Here is a 19495-nt window from a genome sequence, read left to right on the forward strand (position 1 = left end):
AGGAATTATACATATACTTTTCATTCATCTCCCTCACCGGCCCTTCCATAAACACCTGGAACCACTGGCACTCCCATCTTATTACTCATTTATCCTCTACCCATCCAGAATCCACGTTGTTTCTCCCGCCTGTAGTTTTGTGCACGCCCCTTCCGTCTCAATCATCACTCTTCCGTATAACTTGTGTACACATATCTGCTACTGGGCTTCAGCTACAAGTGGTTACCCTGCGAAAGACAAACCACCTTTGGCGAGGCTGGAAGAGAAAAGTGGAAATTTACAGTTTCGTCGAGGATCTCGCTCTAAAGTAGTGTATCATTGCCTTGTTCTTGCGTTATGGTAGGCTTCGATGCAGAGGCCTTATACAAGGATTCCTGGGCTTGTATAGAAATTATTAAAATGATGATAATGATTGTAATAATTCCTAAAGTGAAAGAATTTTGAATGACGAAACCGCCGTATGCTTTTCATTTATCCATAAACAGAAATTACGGTGTTTCATTTAACGTATTTTATATGAGAACATGGTCATCAATGACGTCATTATTGTGTCAGAGAATCGAGACAGTTCTTGCATAGGAAAAAGTAGCTACGTCAAACGTAAACAAACAAAAGTATTAATAGAAAAGAAAGATATACGGAACATCTTGATAAAAAAAAAGATTAGAAGATACTGATTAATGGACATTGTAATTTTGTAGATATATATTTCGTACGATTACAGTCTCTGCGACAACTTTTCGATCACATTCGACTTTAAATTGGACACCTTTTGATTGTGTGGAATACAAAATATTAAAAGAAGAAACAGGAAATTATTTTTAAGATAGACATTTGAAAAACAGATGTCCAAAAGTATTTACATAAATTTTGATTTTTGTTTAAATAATTTTGAAAAAATGTATTTATTTGTTGACATCCATCTGTGGTTCTTCCGAAGTCTGCCCTCATTGTACTTCGTTAAGTGTAGTAAGTATACGAATATATCTTGAAATATCTTATTCATCTGATTGAAAACAGTGTATTAATGAATGTTCTCTTTTTGTGTAAGTATTCGTACTGTTATAGGAGGAATTCCACTAATTCAGTCTTAGTATTTGTATGGAAAATTGTCATAATTTAATTTCGATCTGTGGAACTGTGGAACGTAGGGAATTAAATGCGAAAGATATATATGTAGAAGGATACTGCAACCTGTTATTTTGTTGGGATGCAGCGATATAACTCTTAACATATTCTGATTCCCAGATATTCTGATTCCCAGATAGACTACTTTCTTTATGCCATACACATGCATGGGAACGTAATTTGCGGTGCCTTTATTCAACTACAGTTAAATATGTCGATCATGCAAGCATCATTATAAGAAATAAAGTAAGAACATAACTTTCCATTAAGGGGCATTACGGAAGTGACGAATGGATTTGTATGACACTATTATTGTCCTTGCATGCCACGTACCTTTATATGAAATTTTTAACACCTTTTTTGACGGATTATTATATTTTGCCATGTGCCACATTCCTTATACCTTTCTCCTCACTTATTTTGCATTCAGTTACCTCTATGCTCTCAGTTGATACTGTTGCATACACTTTTCCTGGTATCCTTAATAGACATTCTCCTGTAATTGCTTCATACATCATTAGCACCTTTTCCTTTGAATAAAGGAACAATAATAGTTTTACACCATCCTCAGGTTCAACCTTCTACTTCCATGCCTAATCGCTTATCATATGCATCCTCTGTATCACAGTTTCTCCATACTTCAACATTTCAGTTGTAATCTATTCCACTCTGTGTCTTTTTTGCCTTCAACCTTGTTCTTGTCCTTTTTTCCTCCATTTATGCAATAGGCCCTTTCATGCATAATTTTGCTTCTGTACTCCACACCCATGCATGTAACAACTGCTGCCTCCCCTTCTCCCGCTTTCATCAGTCCTTCTAAATACTCCTTCCATCTTCCTTTCACTTCCTCCATTTGATTTTGCTACTTCCCTTTCCTCTCTCATTTGAATTTTCACCATTACGTCCACCTCTTTCCCTTTTCACCTACTTTCAATACATCTTATTTTCCTTTAGCTTTTCTCTCAACTTTCTTCAAAATCTTTATTTACTTTTTCTTTGCCTGTCACTCAGCCTCTAAACATTACGGTTACACATCTTATGTTCTTCGTGCCTCCATTGCTGTACTGTTAACAACAAGACTTTTAACAAATGTTTGATAATGATTAATGCAACATTTTTTTCTTGCTGTGTTGCAGTGAGAGCAACACAACCTAAATTAACTTAAACCAGACAGAAAATACCCCAACCTAACCAACTTTACGAACTCAGCCAAACCTAACAATCTAGTGTAACATTGTATAACCAACATATCCTAATCTAACCCAACCAACCCAAGGTGTTCTCTCAAAACTTATATTCAGGAGGAATAGATTAGGTTTGATGAAATACACCTGTTTTACTACAGGAGACCCAGTTGACAAATTTGATATTTTCGTGAGCAGTTTATTTCTTGTCTGTGCGTAATTGATTTATATTGATCTTCATCCCAGTGATTCAGTTATACTTTACGATGGGCAGTAAGTGCTACAGATAGTTTCGACCTCTGTGAAATACATAGAGATTCAAGAGATGTACAAGTCAATAAATACAGGAATATGATTTGGTTCCTCTTGGATTTCATTGTCTAGGGAGACATGATTTCTTAAATCCTTGTGGTTTTGGTTGATCTTATAACAATCCATAAAGAAAGGTAATGTAAACTTAAATTTCAGTAATTGGCCGTCTTCTCTAATAGAATATGTGGATTTCATCAGTGTATCCAATGATGCGTTGCTGTACTTATTTCCAAAACCCAAGAGTTTTGACTCTTCAGCCTCAACTGACTGACACTGGTTCTTTGTAAGCGATGCTTTGTCTCCTATGATTGATATATTGGCCTCTTGTGTTACTTTTGCCTAAATGTATTCCTTAGTTACATGGGTTGTTTAGTGTACATGTCAGCCTTACTGTAGATATATTGTACATTGAGTGCATGTGACTTTTAACTCCCAAGAAAGGTGTTAAAATAAGTGCATGTGGCTTTTAACTCCCAAGAAAGGTGTTAAAGATTTTTGGTTAGATGATTATAACTTTGTGTTAAAGGACACAATAGCATAGGTAGTTAATGATTTAGGCTTAAAGCCCAAATAACCAACTACCAGTAAGTCTTTATTGCTTGAGTTATGTATGTAGTTTTATTATGACATTTTTATTGAAAAACCTTAGTGTATTTAAATACTTTCATTGTTGATTTAAAATATTGAAAAGAAGTTGGTGTGAATAGGTGCCTTAGGTTTATTCTTTAGACCATGTGCATGTAATGTACAGTACAGTATGTTTGTGAGTGGAAACAGGGATAAATTTACAAGAAATAAATACAGTGTTCATTTCGTTGTGAACAGAAATTCACATTTATGTATTATGAAATAGCTATAGAAGTTTGTAATGGTTCTGTTAAGGAGCATTGCAAGGCACAGATGGAATACAGAGCACTGTAATACTGGATTTTACCATAAATTGAAATATTGGATGGAAAAGTGGGCATATTAGATTTAAGCCACTAAGCTTAGGTTTGTGTGCATTAGTTTCAAGGAAGTTTTCTGAAAAGATTTTTGTTCTATTTAGTTTTAAGGTAATGGGGAACTTACTGTTATCACAAGGATAAGTAAACCTTTTGAATTGTACATTATGAGTAAGAAAGTTTTTGATTATTTTAAGTTTTTAGGGGAATTTGTCATAGAATTAGACTAACAAGTGCTTTATCTAGTGTATGCCTATGTATACACATATATGTTGTAAGTTGGACGAAGGATTACATTTCTACTACATAATGTGTGTTCGGTTTATTGAACTTTTATAAGTAGAATTTGATTCCTTCCATTCAGGGTTTATCATATTTTTCAAAGGAATTTGATTATAGGGATTAGAATTTATTCGTCTGTATTTTGATATTTATACCAAATATTCCAGGCAAGAAAGACTTAAAAGATGGCAAAGTCAAAGAATCACACCAATCACAATCAGAACCGCAAGGCTCACCGGTAAGTAATCTTTTTCAATAAGTTTTGCTCACCATGTTTCATGTATTTGCTGTCAACATTTCATGACAATTTTACAGTACACTCTGTATTGCAGGGGTGTGGTTTAAAAAAAATTGCTGAACTTATAGTGTTGTATGAAAATGTGGTCCACTTTGGTGTTAGAATTTGACTCACTTTTTGTATATTTTTGGATGGCTTGAAGGAAGTAAGTCTGATTTTATCAAAAGGGCTGCAATGAGGAAGCCATGTTTTTTATCTTCATGATTTTTTTACAATTAGAAACTATATTAATGAACTTAATGTGAATTTAATTTTTTTTGTTTTGTTGCATTACTTTTTTCATGTTAATACAGTCTTTTGTGTCGAAGGTAGATTAGATTTAAATAAGATTTGTTAGGCATTTTCTCACATTGCGAGTTAAGAGGAGCTCCAGAAAAAGAAATTGGAAAAAAATTATTTGTAGTGAATTCTATTGTAAGCAGAGAAAATAGAATCTGAAAGAAAGTGGCATTTTAAATTGCTACTGCTCAATTACATGATTAGCGACAATTACTGTTATGTATAATTGAATGCTATGATGCCTCACTATTAGATTTATGGATTTTTTTGGTATTGTCTTTCCTAAGCAGATTAATTTTTAAGTTTGTTGTAAACTATTGAAACAAGCAGATATAAAGAATGAATCCTTGAAAAATCCAGGCTCTTGAAAAATAAAACTTTTTGACTAAAACTTAGATATCAATCATAGTGAACAAATAAGGAATGAAGTGTACATAAGAAAGTTTTAAGGGAGGTCAGAGGTTCAGAAGTTTACTTTTACAGAAACAAATTTAAAATTTGCTCTTATCTCTGATTACCTAATACTCAGTTCTGTTTTTAGTGCACTTTCTCTCTGTGATCTTACCTGGGATATCTTTTAAGTCATTGTGATTTAGAGGAAATGACATGAAAGGGTGGGTACAGTTGACTATAAGGACATGCCATGTAGCTTTAAATCTTAACTTGTTGCCACCTGCCAGTTTTTTTCACATAGTTGGCCTGAGCTATCTTGACTGTTTGGGATAATCTGTCATGAAGAATAATGAATATTTCCTGTAGGTCAGGGAATTTTTTGTTGGCATTAGACTGACCTGTAAGTTACTGATGCCTCCCATTAGTAGTAGCTTTCAGATATAAGGAACAGTTGCAACCAGCGAAAAGATGACAGTAAAATAAGAATGAATCTTTATAAATTCCCAATATTGGGATGATGAATGTAAGAGTTAAAGAAAAGAAAAAAAAGGAAAACTAGAAGAGTAACTTGTACTGAGACTTTCATATTGAAAGTGGTAATCAACCAAAAGTGCCATGGGGGCCCATAAGCCATGACATTCGTAAAACATCTTGATAATGACATTAATGATTCAAGTACACTGTAATTACTCACTTTCCAGTAGGTTAGGGAAAGGCTAATAATATTCTCACATTCAGTACCTACATACGTATTGATATGGATAAAAGTAATGTCATTGTGAAAAAATATAGAAATGCAATAAAACATTCTAACACATAAATGGTTGCAACAATGCAGGCATAATGAGTCACTACATGGGTGAAAATGGCATTACATCCTTGCCTGTTAATGACATCAGAAAGACCAGTAGTAGGTAGTGATTTGTAGGCAGCCACCAACCAAGGAATTATATTACCAGTAGTACCCACCTGGGTATCGAGAGGGTTAGTGACGCCTGTTTACTGAGCCAACACTTCATTGGTTGTGATATGCTGTCAGCAGGTTGAGCCAGGGCTCATGGTGAATGAGGACCAATGAACAGTCAGTGAAGCTTGGCTGTGAATAGAGTGTGGTTTTGGCGCATGCATAGCAGATAAGGGAGGCCATTCTTCATCTGTTACACAAGAAATTCAAACGGCATCAGACTATTAGGTACTTGCAAGGTTTTTGTGTCAATAAAAGATATCTGAAAATGATGGATTAGTGTGGTAAACATTTAAAGGTATACAAATAATGTAATTCAAAGAACATAACCTACAAATTGTCAGTGTGACTAAGGTGGTGCAGATAATGTTCTCTCTACTGATTTTGAAGGTTTTACTGAAGATTTTCCAAGCAACATACTTGTCATGGTCATTGACGATGTCACCTCAGGTTTGTCTGTTTAGAGCAATGCGAAGATCATTGAGATTTGCATGTTTAGATTTTTTTTCTCATGGTGACCAGCATTACATACAGTGTTGAAAGTGGCCTCAAAATTAATTTGTCAGTGATCACTTGACCATACTTTTACTTCATACAAGCATTTACATTTATAGGTATGACTTATTGATATAAAAGCTATTTCAAATTTTTTTCTTTTTTTAGCAATCCCATTCACCGCCCGAAGAAGAGGAAGTTTGAATCTTTGCATGGAGTAAGTATTAATTAATAGTTCTGTTGATAGTAGTAATACAGGTTGTACTTCATTAATCCAGCAACCTTGGGACCTGGCCATTGTCGGACCACAGAAAATGCCGGGAAACAGGAATTGACCCCTAAGGCATACACAGTTGATGATTCTATCTCATATTACTTGCACAAAGTCTTACAGAAGTTCCTTTATCCAATGTTTTCAGTAACGCCGCCTTTTTAAGCATAGATAATGATTTTTGATGCATTTTAGCTGTATCACCATCTTCTGCACCTCTTAGTCTCTAGGATGACATCCTGAAGTGCTAAGATGCAGCTGAATATAAGATTTACAGGATTGTTAATTAGCTTGGCTGCAGTGTAAACAGATTTTGGCGCCATAGCACTTCTAACAGTGTTGCCTTGGTGGCAGATCCACAAGCTAATTAATTGCAGCAGATTCAAAATGTGCCAGACCTCAGAGCAATGGATTAGGGAGGTACAACTTGTAGTCATATATTGGGGCCCAATCAGAAAAGCTATTAGTGCCTCCAGAAATCTTTAGATGCTTTTAATTGATTTTCATTAGTTTATTGCAGCTGTAGCTTTTTAGTGTGCAGCATTTATATATCACCCTAGCTTTGTTCTATGAGACAAAATGCTTATAAACTTTAATATTATTTATCTTATTTTATTTTTAATTGCTGTTTCCGACATCAACGAGATAGTCCAGGAAACAGACAAAGAATGGCCCATCCACTCATATACATACATTTATATACATATCTATATATGTAAACGCCCATACACGCACGTATATATATCATATATGTACTTATACATACACATACACAGACATGTACATACATACACATGTACATATTCGTTCATGCTTGCCTTCATCCATTCCTTGCGCTACCCTGCCCCACAGGAAACAGCATTGCTACCCCCTGATGTAAGAGTGGAAGTGTTGATGTGAGAAGTAAGGAAGGGGAATTGCTGAATTAAAAGGAGGAGGTGAAAGGAAAATGGAAAGAGTGTTTTGAAGAACTGATGAATGTGGGAGAAGGGGAGGCAGCAGTTGTCTCATGCATGGGTATAGAGGATGGAAGGAAGAGGATACAAGTGCAGGGGCCTATAGTGAAAAGGGAGGTAAGAAGGGCAGTGATAAGATTGAAGGCAGGAAAGGCACCTGGAATGGATGGGATTATGGCTGAAATGCTAAAGTATGGAGGAGAAAGTGTAATAGAGTGGATACATCTTATATGTAATTTAGCATGGAAACAGAAGGTTGTGCCTGAGGATTAGAGATTTTAAGTAATACCTGGGAATTCACCAGATTTGAATCTAATAGAAAAATTTGCAGGTGCTCATGGAAATGAAATTATGTAATCGGAATACTTCATCGCTACTTAAGGTAGATGGCTATTCATGAATATTGGGCAAAGACGAATCCAGAATGGCTTTAGAACATCGATGATTCAGTTCTTGGTTGTTTCAAGGAGCATATAAGGAGGAAAGGGAAACTAGCAAAACACTAGTTGAAGAATGTACTGTTTTCATGGTTTAATTTTGTGTTTATTCCTGATGGTTGTGCTGCAGACCCCTCATGCCAACTTCATTGGCTTGCAATGTAAATTTATATGTGGTAAGGGGTATTAAAGCTGTAGTCTTTTACTGTATTTGATTAAAACCTCAGTTTGTTTTATTCTCAAAAGGAAGTGTAGACTGTAAGTGATGATAGATGACATAAAAGTTTGATTACCCTGAATGACATCTGACATGGTTAAGTTTGAGGATGAGTAAACATGACTCTTACCTTGCTGGGATGAATATGTTGCACCAGGAGAGGTCTTGAATTTTGTTTGTTGAGGAGTTGGTTGTGCTTGAAGGATTGTTGAAACTTTACTTAAGTTGAAGCATCAGGCTTAAGGCTTGTTGAAGGGGTTGAGTTGATTCACGTGTAGAATGTGGTGATAGCTTTTTAACATTTCTGACAAGTGTCCATTTCTTCATGTAATTGTGTGCACTTTGCACTTCAAAACATAACAAAGAGAAGAGAGAGATGAACAGGAGATGGAAAGGATGAAAAGAATAAGATTTTAGGTGCTTGGGGCCCTGAACATGCAGGAGGATGTAAGACATGCATAGGACAGTGAACTTGTGCATTGTGGTATGCAGAGGATGACATGTTGTCATTGGACTGATTCAGGGCATATAAAGTAGCTAGAGGGAACCACAAAAAAGTCTGTGGGACCTGGTTGTTGATTGGGAGCTGTAGTTTTTATGCATTGCACACAGCATTTGGAGAATGTCTATGAGGAAGTCAGGCCATTTCTTCATTTTTTCTTGGTGCTTCCTTGCAAATGAAGGAAACAACAAACAAGCATGAAAGAAAAAATTTGCCTCCCACATCAGTGATGTAGGGTCAGGAACAAACAGACAGTGGCCTCATATGCAGACATCTAATATGCTGCATATGATATACACAGCAGACACCTATAGACAATAGGTAGATGGATAGAAGGTACCTTAGAGAGGGCTTGTCTGAGGATGGTAAGTTCCTTTCAGTATGTTATTCCGTGTATCATATCTAGTGTAGCATGACCACTGTAAATGAGGATAGAGTAAAAATTATCATTATACAGGTACACCACCGATTATCCGGCAATCATGGTTCCAGAGCCTTGCCAGACTAACCATTTTACCGGACCAACTGTGGTCACATAATAATAATTCATCAACACACCTTTGACCCACTAATTATACATCTCCCATGTGTCTAAAGTATACCATGGACTGCTAGAAATTTAAATTAAGCGAATATTAAATGTAAATTGAATAAATAAATGAAATACATTATACACCTGCTCAGGACAGGTGCTCATCAGTTACGAGTTTCGCAGATTTTTCCACATGCTCGGCAGCTCCTTCGTGGTTTGCAGGCTGCTTTTCTCGGTACACTTTATTCTTGGAAATTTCCTGACGCTTCTTGAATCTTTGAAGCCATCCCTCACTATAGTTATGCTCATGTTGTAATTTAAGTTCTTTATGGAACAACTTAGCCTGGTTCATTATCATGCCACCTGACATGCCCACTCCATCACTCTGACTCTGTTGAAACCATTCCATTATCACTCGATTGTGCTCAGTGCTCTTACCATCTTTAATAGTTTTTCTAATCGTCATTTGCTTCTTGGAATCGCTGTCTGCATAGAATTTCAATATTTCTCCCTTAGCTTCTTTATATCATAAACAGTTGACAAACCAGTACTGTAGATGTCACACAGCTTATACACCGAAACACCACGGTCCATTTTTTTCGACTTCTACTTTATCTTGGATTGATATGGACTGGTGTTTACATTTGACACCACGACTGATACTCTCATATGTCTTAGAAGCCATAGCTAGGGTTAGATTTAAGCAAAACAAGCTAAGAATCTCAGGGAATTGCGGTATCACTACCAGCAAGGTGCAGTGTAAAGAATGTAAATAAGTGTGCCCTACACACAACGCCATCTGTGGCTGCCTGGTAAACTAGTCTGGTGTCCGTGGTTCTCTCGTAATTTTGTGTGAACTAAAGGAGGTACCTAACCATCATTTGCCAGAAATTCGGTGTTGTGCTTGTATAATGTAGAATAGGAGAATATTTATAAAGTGCATTGTAGTTTTTGTATTTCTCCAACAGACACTTCATTACGGGTTTGATAAATTTTCTTCTGGTGACTCACTAACATTACCCATCTTTTCATATTGAGATTTTGAAAAGAATATTGATTTTCAGTTTTTACTTTTCCAAAAGGAGGAACAGAGAAGGGGGCTGAGTGAGGATTTTTCCTCTTAGGCTCAGTCCCCTGTTCTTAACGCTACCTCAGTAATGCAGGAAATATTGAATTTGCATAAAAGAAAATAGAAAATAAGTTGATTTACTCATGCATTACTTTAGCCTCTTTACCTGCTGGATGAGAAGGCATAGAAAAGGAGTTTATATTTTCATTTAAGAATTTGATAACCTTTTTCCTGTTTTTAACAGATTACAGTTATTTTCCCTTGGTGCTGCTTACTTGCTTAGTTTTTATGAATTGGAAGAGGATATGAGTTGACTGATAAAATGCATTTATGAATGCTGAAATTGTTGGATGTTTAAAGTAAATGTGAGGAAAATTGTGGATGAGTTTGAAAGAGATTGACTTGCACTGTAATATCATATTGGATGGAGAAAAGTCAGTCAGTAATGAAATCAGGATTCTGGTAGGAGAGTGGTGTGTTCGTCTACTAAGAGGCTGTGGGTTTAAGTTCATGCCTGTCTCAGAAACATGTACCCAAGTTCACCCATCATTAAAAGGGAATCTGGCCATTTTGACTAGAGGAACATGATGGTAAGATGTAATAAATGTAATGCCACCCATTGATGTTTCAAACCAAGGCAGTTAGTGGTGAATGGGAAAAATTTAAGTATATAGTAGGGTTGATGGAGGTATTTGTGTTAGTTTTTATGCATTAAAACTAGCTTCAGGTATACTTTCTTAGTATACTTAGAATGAGAAAAGAAAGAATATGAAAGAAATATAGAGGACATGGAGCTGATTGTAAGTTAGTATTCAAGTGAGAGATCTTTGATAGGATGGCTGAAGGTGTGAGAATAGGTAGACCATTAAAAAGATGGACTAGTGGAAGGATTATTGAAAGCTAATCCACGTGTAGGGGAGTTGCTCTTTTGTGTTATGAGTGTGCAACTACAGTCTTTTTTTTTTTTTTTTTTTATTATACTTTGTCGCTGTCTCCCGCGTTTGCGAGGTAGCGCAAGGAAACAGACGAAAGAAATGGCCCAACCCCCCCATACACATGTATATACATACGTCCACACACGCAAATATACATACCTACACAGCTTTCCATAGCTTACCCCAGACGCTTCACATGCCTTGATTCAATCCACTGACAGCACGTCAACCCCGGTATACCACATCGCTCCAATTCACTTTATTCCTTGCCCTCCTTTCACCCTCCTGCATGTTCAGGCCCCGATCACACAAAATCTTTTTCACTCCATCTTTCCACCTCCAATTTGGTCTCCCTCTTCTCCTTGTTCCCTCCACCTCCGACACATATATCCTCTTGGTCAATCTTTCCTCACTCATCCTCTCCATGTGCCCAAACCACTTCAAAACACCCTCTTCTGCTCTCTCAACCACGCTCTTTTTATTTCCACACATCTCTCTTACCCTTACGTTACTCACTCGATCAAACCACCTCACACCACACATTGTCCTCAAACATCTCATTTTCAGCACATCCATCCTCCTGCGCACAACTCTATCCATAGCCCACGCCTCGCAACCATACAACATTGTTGGAACCACTATTCCTTCAAACATACCCATTTTTACTTTCCAAGATAATGTTCTCGACTTCCAAACATTCTTCAAGGCCCCCAGAATTTTCGCCCCCTCCCCCACCCTATGATCCACTTCCGCTTCCATGGTTCCATCCGCTGCCAGATCCACTCCCAGATATCTAAAACACTTCACTTCCTCCAGTTTTTCTCCATTCAAACTCACCTCCCAATTGACTTGACCCTTAACCCTACTGTACCTAATAACCTTGCTCTTATTCACATTTACTCTTAACTTTCTTCTTCCACACACTTTACCAAACTCAGTCACCAGCTTCTGCAGTTTCTCACATGAATCACCCACCAGCGCTGTATCATCAGCGAACAACAACTGACTCACTTCCCAAGCTCTCTCATCCCCAACAGACTTCATACTTGCCCCTCTTTCCAAAACTCTTGCATTTACCTCCCAAACAACCCCATCCATAAACAAATTAAACAACCATGGAGACATCACACACCCCTGCCGCAAACCTACATTCACTGAGAACCAATCACTTTCCTCTCTTCCTACACGTACACATGCCTTACATCCTCGATAAAAACTTTTCACTGCTTCTAACAACTTTCCTCCCACTCCATATATTCTTAATACCTTCCACAGAGCATCTCTATCAACTCTATCATATGCCTTCTCCAGATCCATAAATGCTACATACAAATCCATTTGCTTTTCTAAGTATTTCTCACATACATTCTTACTTGACAATAATGTTACTGGGTTGAATAAGCAAGAAAGTTTAAATGTGGAAGACTGCTATTGCAGCCTGGAGATGTTGAGAATATTTGTGAATGAACTGAGAAACTGTGCACTTGATCATCCTTATAGAGTTAGGTTTGGATTTGACAGTTATAAATGGATGGAATGGGCTATGACCTAAGGTGAGTGGGTGATATTGTGAAAATTCCTTTCATATGATTATATATTATACAGTTGAATAAGATTTTGTTCATTACAGGTTGATCCCAAGTTTCTGCGAAATTTGAAATATTCTCGCAAGCACAACCTCAGTTCGAAGAAACAGCTCAAGGTAGCAGCTGAACGATTAGCAAAGCGAACAAAACGTGCTGCTAAACGTGTTGAGGCAAAGAAGTAGCTAACTACCTTGTGCACTTGCGAGCCACCTTCATTTTTTGTAGCAAAAAAACAATAAATTTGAGGGAGTACATTTGAATTATTTAACTGACCTTTGCAAAATACTCACAAATGATGTTTGAAATCATGCACTATTTTCTTGCAGAGCTTTTATTTTTCTTATTTTTAGGGATCAAATTTCTCAAGTAATTAGAACTAGGGGTTTAGTTAAAGTGTTACTGAGGGATCCCTTCTAGTCCAAGCATTTTCAGTAATTTTTTAGTTGGAGTAGATTCTAACATTTTGTACCTTTGCTTTTTGATGTGTACAGAGGTTAAGAAACCAGTGTCGTACACCACTCTCACCTCTCCTACTCTGTCCATGAAGTGCCTCATTCATCAAAACATTAAACAGGTTGACATACACAGTCAAAGTACAGTCCCAAATTTTTAAAAAATCCACTAAGAAGTGCAGTACTTTCATTATAAAGATCATCATGAGTATTCAGACTTCCTTATGTCATAATAAGTCAACTTTGGACAAACTTTCCTATTTTTAAGGAGAGACCAAGAGAATATATATGTATCAGAAGGGGAGGGAACGAAGAGGGGCAGAAACTAAGGATGATTTTTTTCCTGTAACCAAGACTGCTCGGACAGTTGAACTTGATCATGGTTATCTTAATGCTGCGTATATGTACATCAATTCTTGTTTGCTGTTTTGTGTAGTTTTTTTGTGTAGTAGTGAGGTAGTGCCAGGTACAGATGAAGAAATGGTCTCCCTTGCTTATAGCCACCAAAACCAGAGCCCCATAGACTTGATTTCAGTGGTTTCTACTGGCTGCTTTATGTGCCTAGATTCGGCCCATTGAGAGCACATTGTCCCAGTACCAATTCACTATCCCTTGCATGTTTCACACCCTCCTCTGGAGTGTGTTCAGCTTTTATATTAAAAGCATCTCCTCTCCATTCTTCTTAGTTTCCTCTTTTCCTTTTTTTGTTCCATTTTTGACTAATATACCCAGTGAATTCATCCTCTCCTTTCCTTTTACAAGGTAATTTCATATTAAACAAAGAAAATATGTTTTAGAATGCACTGGATGCATGAACATGAAGTAAAGATAGCAAAGGGTTAAGTTTTGCTAAGGAGCCAACTTTATATAGTGAAGTGTGGAGTCCTAGAAGCCCTAGGGGTTATTAGTGAAGAAAACATGCATGTGTATCAGCAAGTATACTTGTTACAAAGACATGCAGTAAAGCATAAACGTTAATAGATGACTTAAGACACAGTTGATGCAAATAGCATATATAAATGTGAGAACTTGCATAATAGAATATGTTCAAGAGTTGGTCCTATGTGTAAAACTCTTCCTGTTCAGTACAAATAATAGAAACTACATGATTACAAAATGAACATGATACAGAGAGTAGACAGAACATGATTATATTTCTTTTAAGGAGTATGATAGATTTGCATGAGCTGAATAAGAAAAGGTGAAAAGAAATTCATACAATAGTATGTAGGTCACCCATTTAATGTTGATGATAAAGGAATTGAATTGTATATGGTATGGGTGGGAGATTGAGGAATAAAAGTAATTCTGTCAAGAGAGAAGCTCAACAGAAGCAGGGGAAATGAAACAGTCCAGTGAGAGGTTGCGGTGTTTTGGAGGCAGTTTAAGGCTGCTATAAAGGTATGTAGCGTGTGGATTGAAGATTCCAAAACGGCTAAAAAGGATGGGTGTTGGGAATAGGCAGGTAACAAGGATGGAGTGCAGAATATGAAAATAGAAAGATTGTGGTTATGGATAAAGGAGAAGCTCACAATCTGGAAAGAATTATAACTTAGATTGTTTTTTTGAAACAAGTAGTTAGAGGTATATGTGGAATGAGTGAGAAGGAAGTATAGTAGGATAGTCTGGAAGGATACATGTAAAAGTACTGCGGTGAATTTGTGAGAAAATTATGTAAGAAAAGACGTGGAGGTGTAAAGAGAGGAATAGATGTAGGGGAGAGGAGTCATTTTAAAGGTGGAAGTAGGAAAACAACAATGGAAGAGCTAGGGTATAGATGGAGTAGTCCGTGAGTTGGAGTGTAGGTGGAACTGCTGAGTGCCTTTGGAAAATGTTTGGAAGCATGGAAAAATGGTCATGTACCTGACAAATGGACGAAGGCAGTAATTATTTCACCATGAAGATGGAGAGAGAGTGTTTGTAAGGGTTGCAGAGGAATACCTTCGTAATTTAGTTGACAATATTAAGAGTAATGAAACTTGTAATTAAAGATCAATGTGGGTCATGGGTAAGGTGTGTAGAACAGATCTTTGCACTAGGTACTACAAAAATTTCAGTGTATATATAGTTTACAGATTAAGAAAAGGCATCTAATTCATTGATAGGAAAATTAATTGGAAGTTTTATCACATGTAATTTTAGATGTTCATGACCTTCATAATGGCAATAATGCATTTTATACAGTGGTTATAAGAATGGGATTGCCTTGAGGCTGTGTAGGTCACCATGTTTTTTGTTTTGGTGGGTTACTTCTTGGGGTAAGAGAGACTTTGGGTGAAAGTGATGTATTGCTAAATCATGGTGAAACTGAAGTACCACAGTTGTATGCAGATGATTTGCTGTTGGTTGAATCAAGAAATTGGATTGAATCATGGATTCTGTTGATTGTGTTTAGAAGAAAGATGCTGGAGGTCAGTGTGAATAAAACTAGTCAAGAAATGGGATATCACAGTGTAATATGTTTCATTGGTGGAAAACGAATGTGTGAACGAATTGGAAATGAATTTCAGTAAGAATGATAATGGGAAAATTGATTTTAAGACGGAGGAAAGTTGAAAGTGCATGGAAAGTTTTTATGAAAAAAATGATTGCAGGATATGCGGTAAACTATCTAGGAGTTTTACCCCGACGTTGATATGTAAAACCAAGATATATAGGTCAAGATAGGTAAATGATAAGTGCAGTAGAGCTGGGTAACTTGCATTGTGTATGTTGATTGAGAAAAGAATGAACACCTTGTACGAGAGGTATATATTATGTGGAGAAATTAGAAGAAAGGCACAGAGATGAGTGTATTGTGCTGTATGTGTGGCCATTATACTGTATCTGTATATATCTCTGATGCTTGTTCCAACTGGAACTCCCTCAAAGAGATGGTCACGGCAGTAGAGTCTTCGTAACTGGTGAACTCCAGTGCTGCTTCTTATCCTTTAGTGCCTCACCTTTAACAGACCACTGGCAGAGGGCAACTCTAGCAGAGTGTTTGCAGAGGCTCCTACCTCCTGGATATTTAATGTAGTAAGAATTAGAAGGCACACAGATGATGAAAGAATAACATTCATGCTGTCATTGTCACTAAGGAGGCGCACCTCATGTAAGTCATGGACTTGAAGAGAGAGATTTATCAAGTCAAAGGTGATGACTGGCCTTGGATAGTACCAGTTGAACTTTGCAGGCCCTAAGACAGTACTAGTTGAGTGGGAGGACAATGGACAGTACCATCTGGCCCTGGCAGGCTCTGAGACAATACAGGCTGATCTGAGAGGCTTTGGGACAGCACCAGGTGACCCTGGCAGGCTCAGAGACAGTATCAATTGACCCTGGCAGGCCCAGAGACGATACCAGTTGACCCTGGCGGGTCCTGAGAGTACCGCTGACCCTGGCAGGCCTCAGGCAAAACCGGCTGTCCCTGGCTGGCCCTAGGACAGTTACGGATTACCCTATCTGATCCTAGGATACTGCCAGACGAGTCTAGCAAACTACCGCACCTTTGCGACGAATTATGATGCTTAAACAATCGTTCGTTGAACCGCGCTTCGACTACAAGCCTCGTTTATCTGTTGTGCTCAGGTAGTTCGTTAAAGCGCGCATCAAAGGAAAGCCTCGTTAACCAAGTCATTGCCCACGGTAGGCGTCACATTGTTACCCGTAACGAGTAAGCAGCAAGGACGCCACTCTTTCCCGCCATTGGGGCTGTGTGGCGCCACTTGAAAGACTCCAATCAGGAGGAAAACCTTCCAGTACACTGGAGAAAGTGTTGGTTGTGACTATTTGTTGCAACAACACCGTAAGATTGTTTTGTCTGGTATAAAACCTGGGGATTTGTGGTGTGTCTGGTATTGCAACACCCAACGATTTATGTTGTCTGGTGCAGGATCACTAGAAGATTGTGTTGTCAGGACTGGGAGGTGCACCTGTGGTGTTGCACGGTCGGTGCTGGAAGCTGGGAAGCTCGCATAAGACTGATGTATCAATATCTTGTGTGATATTCCTTTTGGAATACTTAAAGTCCATCAACGGTGTTGATGGTTTTGACAAAACCATTGATGATGAATATTTTCAAATCCACTGGTGACGGGTTTGGAAAATCCTTCTCTTCTACATACTTTATGAACTTCATATCTCTGGCTTTCCCCTCTGGGACGACTCCTGAGACGGTTATTATCAACTGGGGAGGAGTTCAACACTTGTGGGGGTCCCATATGTTGAACTTCCTTACTACTGTACACCTCTAGACCAATATACTCTATGATCATTCAGAGTTTTAGCACATTCCTTTCATCCAAAAGTCTGAGACGATAAAAGTAATTTACATCTTTACTAAGTATCTGGTTGCTCGTTCACCGCAGCTTCCAAAGAAATGTCGAAATTAGGAACTAGAAGTTTTTGATCAAGGCTCCATTAACTCCTCTCTTTCACGGTAGGTTATGACCTCTGACGTCCTGCATTTCAGCTCTGTTTCCGATGGCTGATACGTCTTCGTCCATATTTTCCATTAGTTTTCTTATTTTCACCTTGGAAAATAAGCAGTAATGATATATATATATATATATATATATATATATATATATATATATATATATATATATATATATATATATTATGTTTTGAATACCCTAGAGGGTCCCTATTCTGCTAGTGAGCTGGCGCAACTTGTTACACACACACACGAGCTGTGTTGTGTATAAGGTCAGTCTATCCGAATGGCAGTGTTCTATACATGGTCAGTCTGAGAAAGACTGTGCTCTACGTAGGGTCAGTCTGTGTGATAGGCTATGTTATTCAAGTTGTTCTGTGGAGGTGACCTTGGTGCAAGTCGACCGACGGCCTAAGGATCCCCACCACATTCTCTCTGTTGACGTCATGAGCGTCGACATAATGTCCCCTCATCACTTGTCTCCTGTATTTCAGGTTAATTATTATGTCTTTGTTTTCTGATAATTGCAGCGAAGCGCCGTGGCATTTCTTTCCTCAGCGTCGTCGTGCCTTGGCGTCATGTTCTCGACGTCTCTTCTTTCCCCAGGACTAGGGCTTCTCCGGTCTGTTTCTTAATATTCTGTTCTCTTGAAATTCGTGCTTTTTCCGAACTGTTTCCTACTGTATGTGTTCTGTGTGTCCTGTACAGTCTGTGTTCCCTGAGCCTCGTATTCTCTGGGATCCCTATTCCTGGGCTTTATATTTACCACATTATCTCTGTTTTTAGGGTTTAGTGTTCGTTGGGGGTTCATGTTCCAGGTCATTGTGTCCCATTGATCATGCTCTGTGGGTCTCCTTTACTCTCGGCTTGTCTGCAGCTGCCAAGGGAGGAGGAACGATATTCCCTCAGTTCGGCGGCCTCCCACGTACCTCTCCCACCCTAACATGAATATTGTTGGCTTCGTACCACAAACTAGGTATATCTGTACACCTGAGGAGATCCTAACTAGGCTGTAGACACGTATATATCGTTTGACTCCCTGCCGCGCAAAGGACCTCTGCAAACGTCCATAAATAACGTCGATCTTACCCTATGTGACGTGCAAGCCAGTGTTCCCCAATGGGGATGATCCAGAACGATCTACGTTCATAGAAACTTGCTCAAGAATGATTTACACACTGACTTTGTGTCGTACGTGACAGTGGACGTGCGTGCTAGCCTGCCTTCAGTAGGCCGGCACGACAGACGCAATGGTGGTGCCTACGACAGTAGTAGGTTAACTGTGCTGGCAAAACCAAGGAAAACAAATGATTATGGTTCCTTTGTCTCTTGTTTCTACTCACTTCTTGATAGCCACTCGTGTGTTGTCAGTCATTGGTTACAGTTTACTGTTTATTGTTTCTAAGTTTACTAGTTGCTTATTGATAGTTATTAATTACTAGTAACGTGTTTCTAACCACTAGATACTAGTCACTTGATAATGTCATGTTACTAGTCCCTCGTCCGTTGGCACTCTACTGATTGTAAAGGATAAGAGGCCCGAGACAGGCGAGGACCCAACTGAAGCTGATCTGTGGCTGTGGGAGGGCGTGTCTATATCAGTGTGGGGTTGGCCATGACTGTGGGGGATCTGTCTCCCCACGGAACAGTTTTCTAAGAATTATTCTCCTGTCAGCTGGAGAGCACAAAGAAAGGAAAGTGAGTGACTGTGAGGCTTCCATCACCTGACCTCTGACCCGTTTTCACTCCACATGACCCGCCACCATACCACCTGACATGTCCTCCTACTTTCGTTCTTCACATTTCTCCTCAGTCAGTCAGTTGAAGGCCCCTTCTCCACGC

The 19495-nt window shown here is 38.3% G+C and overlaps 1 protein-coding gene across 1 annotated transcript; it reads left to right on the forward strand.

Annotated features, from left to right (window-relative positions):
• The first annotated feature begins 892 nt into the window (after positions 1-892).
• On the forward strand, positions 893-13038 carry RpL29 (ribosomal protein L29). Its single transcript, XM_071663948.1, has 4 exons — positions 893-969; positions 4018-4088; positions 6448-6496; positions 12829-13038. The coding sequence occupies exons 2-4, from the start codon at positions 4036-4038 to the stop codon at positions 12964-12966; spliced, it is 240 nt and encodes a 79-aa protein (XP_071520049.1). The 5' UTR covers positions 893-969; positions 4018-4035; the 3' UTR covers positions 12967-13038.
• The last annotated feature ends 6457 nt before the right edge of the window (positions 13039-19495 follow it).

The sequence above is a fragment of the Panulirus ornatus genome, chromosome 8 (assembly GCF_036320965.1).
Source record: "Panulirus ornatus isolate Po-2019 chromosome 8, ASM3632096v1, whole genome shotgun sequence".
Taxonomy (NCBI): Eukaryota; Metazoa; Arthropoda; class Malacostraca; order Decapoda; family Palinuridae; genus Panulirus; species Panulirus ornatus.

Bases quoted from the DNA above. Each gene is read 5' to 3' on its own strand.
- RpL29 (XM_071663948.1), top strand. From the start codon at position 4,036: ATGGCAAAGTCAAAGAATCACACCAATCACAATCAGAACCGCAAGGCT. The intron at 4,089-6,447 runs GTAAGTAATCTT...TTCTTTTTTTAG, and splicing joins CAGAACCGCAAGGCTCACCG to CAATCCCATTCACCGCCCGA. The intron at 6,497-12,828 runs GTAAGTATTAAT...TGTTCATTACAG, and splicing joins AGTTTGAATCTTTGCATGGA to GTTGATCCCAAGTTTCTGCG.